The sequence below is a fragment of the Desmodus rotundus genome, chromosome 5 (genome assembly GCF_022682495.2).
Source record: "Desmodus rotundus isolate HL8 chromosome 5, HLdesRot8A.1, whole genome shotgun sequence".
Lineage (NCBI taxonomy): Eukaryota > Metazoa > Chordata > Mammalia > Chiroptera > Phyllostomidae > Desmodus > Desmodus rotundus.
Window position 1 is genome coordinate 46,364,600 of NC_071391.1, and position 7,010 is coordinate 46,371,609.

Genomic DNA, 7,010 nt, shown 5'->3' on the forward strand with positions numbered 1-7,010 from the left:
AGACCTATTTTTTGATATTTAACTAAAATCATTCTCTTCTGTATACTGTTTAACAAATGAGTTTTTTAAAGACATGTAGATTTCAGCCCTGGCTGGTATGGTTTAGTGGGTTGAGCACCAGCCTGTGAAACAAAAGGTAGCAGGTTCAATTCCCAGTCAGGGCACATACCGGGGTTGAAGGTCAGAACCCTCCTGGCTGGGGCTGTGTGAGACGCAAAGAACCCATGTGTCTGTAACTTCAGTGTTTCTCTCCCTCTCTTTCTCTCTCCCTTCCCCTCTCTCTAAAGAAGGAAAAGAAAATACAATCTTAAACAAAAGACATGAATTTCAGATAGTGACAATTCCTGTGAAATGTAATTATTAATCTTAAAAGGCTTTGATTGTAACTGCATGTAGCCATGAGTGCTATTTAAAAGCCCAGTATCTCATAAGGCACGTGCACTGACCAGTCAGGATGGACGGTCACTGTGAACAGCTGGTCGTGCCAGAGCGTTACAAGGACACTGAGGACAAGCCTCGCAGTTGCTTGTTCAATTTAGGTCCCCCTCGTATTGAATTGGGTATCAGTGCCTCTGTAGGGTCTTTGTTAATTTGTAGAAGAAGGATGGACTTTCCCTCCTCCTCATCCATTCATGAAATAATAATTCATACTTGTGACTCGGATGCATTTCTGATTCAAACTATGAATTTGAGCAAGTCTCTATCTCACTTGAAACAAAGAATTTTTAAAAGTCTTTCAATTTATGGAGCCATTTTAAATTCCCAGCAAAATTGAGAGGAAGATACAGAGATTACCATAGACTCCCTGCCCCCACACCTGCAGAGCCTTTCCCGGTCTCAACATGCCCCACCAGAGCGGCACATTCGTTACAGCTGATGAACCTGCGTCGACGCAGCATTATCACCCAAAGTCCATAGTTTACATCCGGGTTTTCTCTTGGTGTTGTACACTCTGTGGGTTTGGAGAAACGTATAATGACATGTATGCTTCGTTTTAGTACCATACAGAGTCGTTTCACTGCGTCCTGCCTATTCATGTCTCCTCCCACAGCCCCTACCTCTAGCAACCATTGATCTTTTTACTGTCCTCCTAGTTTTCTCTTCCAGAATGTCATACAGCATGGGCACTTTCCACACTGGCTTCTTTCATTAGTCACGTGCATTTAATCTTCCTCCGTGTCTTTCATGACTTGATAGCTCTTCTTTTTTTTAGTGCTGAATAATATATTTCATTCTCTGGGTATGTTTCGTCATTCACCTATCGAAGGACATCATTGTCGTTATATCTCTTATAAATGAGTTATAAATAAAGTTGTATCTATTATAAATGAAGCTGCTGTAAACATCCATGTGCAGGGTTTTGTGGGGGAAGTTTAAAAGCTACCCTCCATTTCTTTCAAATCTGATCTGAAACTGAAAGTACATCTCTCCCCCAAATAAAAAGGCCAGAGCACTGTCTCTCAGGCACTTCTGCCAGAGACGGACCGGGACGGAACCGCAAAAGATCTGCAGGAAATCAGGTACCTGATAACTCAGTTCTATCTCGGAAGGGGAAGGGTCTCTGCGTGTGAGGAAACCAGGAAGGGCCCCGAGGAGAGACTGGTGTTTGCATGGGCCTGGGAGAGGATTGGAAGCCTGGGGTGACCTCTGTAGTGGGGGTTATGTCAAGAGCCAAAGCCACAAAGTCAATTCAGTGTCAGAAATATTCCGGGTAGGGAGGTGAGGTCAGACATGGCAAAAAGGAAAACTTATTGGAGGACGGACATGCTCTCTCTCCATCCCTCTTAAATTTAAGAACTTAATCTTGGATTGTGCACTTTATAACCCGGGATCCTGAGGCAGTACTGTTGGTGCCTGTGTCTCACAAGGTCCCTGTGGAAAAGGGACCTCTCCATTCCTGTGGCTAGTCAAGCCTAGGTCTTCAGGCCACTGCCCCACACCAACTTCTACGTCTCCTTCCAACCCAGAAACCCCGAAAGCTCCCATGCATTGTAGCTCTCCCTGATCAGAGTGAAAATTGACAACATTGAGAGGCGTTCAAAAGGATTGACTTACGTTTGAGATCCAGGTTAACAAAACTTTGAGAACTTTTTTGGGGGAAAAAAAAAACCATTTGTGAAAGGACTCGTTGTATTTCTCTAAGGGGGGAGGAAAGTGTCATGGGCTGTGAAGCGTTTGCCAAAATGTGATCTGTTTTTCTCACTGGCCATTTGGGCCTCATGTACCTCTGCTTCTGACCTGTATTAGTCGTTTTCTTTGCCAGCTCCCTACTGAAGGCCAGAGAGTGGCCTGCAGGGCCCAGACAGAAAGCCTGGGTAGCTGTGCAGAAAGCAGTGCAGTAGGAGCCTGGACCTCTGGGTTTGAAGTTATCAGCACACACACAGTGAGACTAATGTTCACACCTCACTTTCATTATCTTATATTTATTTGCAGTTACTTTTGAACTTGGAGATGACCTGCGTTCTAGCCACAGCAGTTCGCTTTTTAGTCTTAACTCAGTGGTTAACACAATGGGTAATGTATATCACCCCCTCCCACCCACATCCTGTTGATCTTGGTTTCCCCTCACGTCTTTGAAATTGTAGAGCTCCCACACTTGAGTCTGACGCTAAAGCCAGTTAGAGACAATATATGTGAAAAGATTTTTTTAAATATCGGGAAAGAAAACAGAGTTACAAAGCCTAGTTTTCTCTTTTTACACTACTCATAGTATAATAAGACTGTCTTCATGTGTGTATCATATACGAGTCCTGTGACAGGAACACATCAAAGCTCATGCTGAGCAGGAAGTCCATAGTGTGGGCTCTGGGCAGCATCAAGGACATGGGAATGGGTCAACGGACACTCTCTCTTCTTTGCAGGTGATGCCTGGCCTGGCAGAGCAAGCTAATTCTTGTAAACTAGACATGGCTTCTAAGGCATTTGATGATCAATATAAGGGCTGTACTGAAATAATGGATAAAAAAGCACCCCAGCTGTTAAAAAAAGAACTGGAAGTGAATAAAAAATTTAAAGATGAATGGGAAAATGCACAGATAAGATGGAAGGAAATAAAGTCGCATATAGACTCTTCAAAACAACTCAATGATTTCCAGGGAACAGCTCTAGTGGCCTATACTGGGGAAATTGCAAGAGACTTTAACAAAGCTGTGAGGGAATTCGGTGAAAACCACGATAACTTTCAATTTAAAGCGCTTCACTATTATTTGACAAGAGCTCTTCAGCTCCTGACGACAAATGAGTGTCGCACAGTTTATAGAGGTATTACGATAAAGTGTCCTTACAGTGGGAGTGGAAATGTACGTTTTGGCCATCTTGCCTCATCATCTATGGATATAAATGTAGCTAAAAGTTATATTAATAATAAGAAGGGGACACTGTTCACAATCAAAACCTGCTTGGGTGTGCCTATTAAAGCATTCGCTTTCAAGCCAAATGAAGATGAAGTGCTAATTCCAGGATACGAGGTGTTTCAGCGAGTCACTGTAAAAAACATAAGTAAAACGTATGATGAAGTTTCACTCGAAAACCCCAAAAGATTTACAAGTAACTACAATTGCATCTACAGCTCAGGTGAGTCTGGGACTGTGCTCCAGGCGGGAGTGGTGGGGCCATCGTGAAATAGGAGAGGGGGCGCTCTGCTACCAGAAGCCACAGGGCAGAAAACAGTGGGGTCTTCAATGAACTGCTGAAGAGTATTAGGTTCCTAAAACCATAGGGCTGATATCCTGGAACGAAGAAAAACTCAGGCAGTCCAGGCATGCTCTCAAATTCCCTGCTGTGCAAAAAGGCCAGAACGAACAGGTAGGCATCAGACAAAATGAATTATGGAAGCTACTGATATGTCAGGAGCTATAGGAGAGGTTTACGGGAGTTGGGAGACCTGGTCCAGGCAGAACAGTGTGGCCGCTGCAGGAATCCTGCCAGGAGGTGAGGGTACCTGAACTGGGCAGCTCACTGTGGTGATCAGGGGAGGTTGGGGGGCTGCGTTTCTCTATGAGGTGTTTGTTCTAGGAGGAAGGGAGGGAAAGCGGAGTGCAATGGGACTATGGTTAGAAGATCAGATGGAGGACCTTGAGGTTTCCAGTGTGAGTAGTTTACAGGTTCTGAAATATTTGCAGGACATTTCCATTGAAGCCATTGGCTAGACTGAAGAGCAGGTGAATAGGGTTGGAGCTGGGGAGATCCAAGAACTGAAAGGCTTTGCACAAATGGGCCCCATTAGACACATGCACAGGGATGATGCCTAGACTGGTGAACGTTAGAGATGGAGAACACACACCTTAGTGAAGGCATACCAGTAATGGCTGGAAACACTAATAGAGTAAGGCTATGACCTGTCCAGCCCTGTGATGGGTGAGAAAGTGCCATCAGGAGCTGCCTCCACTTTACTCGTCTTTCCCAAGGTGACCTGGCTCTCAGGTTTCCGTGAATTTACACCTATCATTCCTTCAGGCCTGAAGGCTCTGTCTTCATGCCATACTTCATCCAATCTAAGACACTATCAATTTAGTAAAGTAATTGTCTTTCAGGGCCTAGCTCAAATATCACTTCTAGTCATAAGCCTTCTTTGATACTTACAGGGAAAATTAAATATTATACTAGCTTCACGCCGCCAGTTTTGGGTCAGATGACCTCAGTGGTAATCCAGGCTCACCCACCATTAGTTCTGTGAATTTGGGCAAGTTACCTGATAATCTGTGTCTCAATTGCCTCATTTATAAAATAAGGATACAAATAGCAATATTTCAGTAGTATGTCTGTGAGAATTTCAGAATTTCTCTTTTTAATTGTCTGGCACATAAACATTGCTCAAAATACCGTCTTTCCCCCCCTCCATGGAGAACCTTGTACACATCTCATCCACACCCTCACCATCTCTATGACAATAATTTGTTTACACTCTGGCGATCTCTTTAGTGCCAGAGACTTTGTCTTCCTGTGCCCTCTGTACCCAGAGCCTGTCATTAATGCCTGGGCTTGAATCAGGGCTCCCAGATTTGTGGCTGAAGTAAACTAAGTTTTGTTGAGACATCAGGGTTCTGCGAGAAGTGGGTCTGAGCTGCAGAGGAACTGAGTGCCCAGCAGGCTTCAACCAAATTACTCTTTTTGCTCTGAAAGGATGCTGGAAACAAGAGGAAAGTTTGGGGTAGAAACAGGACCACAGCAAGTGATTAGTGGGGGACTCTGAGCTCTTACATGCAGAAATTTTGAATTTGGATCAAGCCTAATAAAAACAGGATAGCCAGGCGAACAATGCAGCAGAGGAAAGCTGCTGCCCACCACCTCAGGCAGGCTGAGCCGAGAACCCCAAGGGAGGAACCAGATGCCTCCCAGAGACAGGACTGCAGTTAACACTGGCTGGTGGAGAATAGACTATACGTGTTGCTGCAAAGGCTGAATATCCATGAGGTCCAGACCCCCAAACATGCTCCTAGGTGGACAAAGAGCACAGTGGCCGGGGAGCTGCAGGCTCCAGGTAGAGAAGGCTGTCTTCTTACTGAGGCACCTGTAGCTGGGAGCACAGGGGCATGGGGAGTGTCGATGGAAGGGGCTGAGGAGGCCATAAGGCCTGAGAGCTTAGTCCACTCAAAGTGACCTTAAACTCAGAGACCCAAAAGGATGTGTCCTCACAGTCCACTCTCTCTGAAAGGCAAAGGAGTCTAATTGCTGGCCATGAAGGAGGAAAGCCAAGAGCCCACCGTCTTAGATTTTTAGCCTTTGGGTAAATCTCGAAACGTTTTGGAGTCTTAAAAATCTCAAAGAAACCTTTCCTTCTCTTCCTTCCACTGCAGGAATGAAAGAATGTCCAGCACTCAGTCTGCTGCTGCCCAGTCTCCTAGTCCTGCTGCTCCTCCCTGCTGCGCTGTAACTCTCCCCTGGGGCCTGGTTCTGCATAGGGTGTTGGGGAGGGAGGGACGCAGGATCCTTTTATGGCTTACATTAGTGCTCCTGTCCCCCAAGACACCTAACAGATCTACTGGGTCTGACTGCAAAAGTGTGCTTTCTGACCTAAATTTACTACTTGAGATAAGCCCCTATTTTCTTGACACTTCGCTGTGATTAAAAAGCAAAGCTTTTATGCACTGTAAGCAGGGATGGTCTTTATAATGCAATTTCATTGTGATGAATGTTACAATCTAAAGAAATAAACCATTTATAATCACACCATGCTCTTCTGTGACTAGATATTTCTACAGGTTGCATTATTTGCCCAAGAAATTCTCCCAAGGCCTTAGCTGTAATGCTGACATTTTCACAGTAGAGAAAGTCCATGTCTTATAGTTCTCACAAATGTCCTCATAGCCCTGATTGGCTGAGCCAGAAATACAAGGGCTGTGTTAGATAGAGAAATCCTTCTCCCTACATCACCCCGCCAAGCCCTGCCAATTCACTTTAATAATAGCTCCCTATTGATTGGGGAAGTATTTCTTAAATAAGACCAAAAAGCACAAACTATAAAGAAAAATTTTTTTGCCATAGTAATAACAGTATAGTTCTAATATATTGGGTGCTTACTGTTTTCAATGTAAGAAACGTCCAAACTTGTTAGAATTTTAAGAGTTTATTTGAACCAAACTGATGACAGTGTCGGGAAGCAAAGTCTCAACCAATTGAGAAAATGCTCTGGAAGGTGGCAGTGTCACCACTTATTTTATACATCAGAATCAGAGGGGAAGAAGTAAGGGGTCACATGAAATCCATTGGTGATAGATTAGAGAGGCAGGAGCAAGCAAAGTGGGGAAACCTCTGGGATTGGGAGAAAAGTAAAAGGAACAGACACATACTTCTCTTCCATAGGTGGGTACAGGACAGTTAACAGTTAGCACCTGACATGATACCGTAACAGTGAGGGGATCTGTGGTCTTTGCTCTGGTGCTGTGGTTGTACCCTGCAGGGTCCGGAAAAAGAAGAAACTGCTTTGCTATTCCACAGTTATGTTATCAGGTATGCTGCTGGAGGTACAAAAAGACAACACACAGGCTCAGGTAAGGGGAAGACTGAGCTTT

At 44.5% G+C, this 7,010-nt stretch overlaps 1 protein-coding gene across 1 annotated transcript; it reads left to right on the forward strand.

The window, feature by feature from the left end:
• The first annotated feature begins 1,444 nt into the window (after positions 1-1,444).
• LOC112315853 (T-cell ecto-ADP-ribosyltransferase 2-like) lies at positions 1,445-6,177 on the forward strand. Its single transcript, XM_024572554.4, has 4 exons — positions 1,445-1,520; positions 2,434-2,514; positions 2,862-3,573; positions 5,796-6,177. Exons 2-4 carry the CDS (start codon positions 2,452-2,454, stop codon positions 5,870-5,872), a joined length of 852 nt encoding a protein of 283 aa, XP_024428322.3. The 5' UTR covers positions 1,445-1,520; positions 2,434-2,451; the 3' UTR covers positions 5,873-6,177.
• The last annotated feature ends 833 nt before the right edge of the window (positions 6,178-7,010 follow it).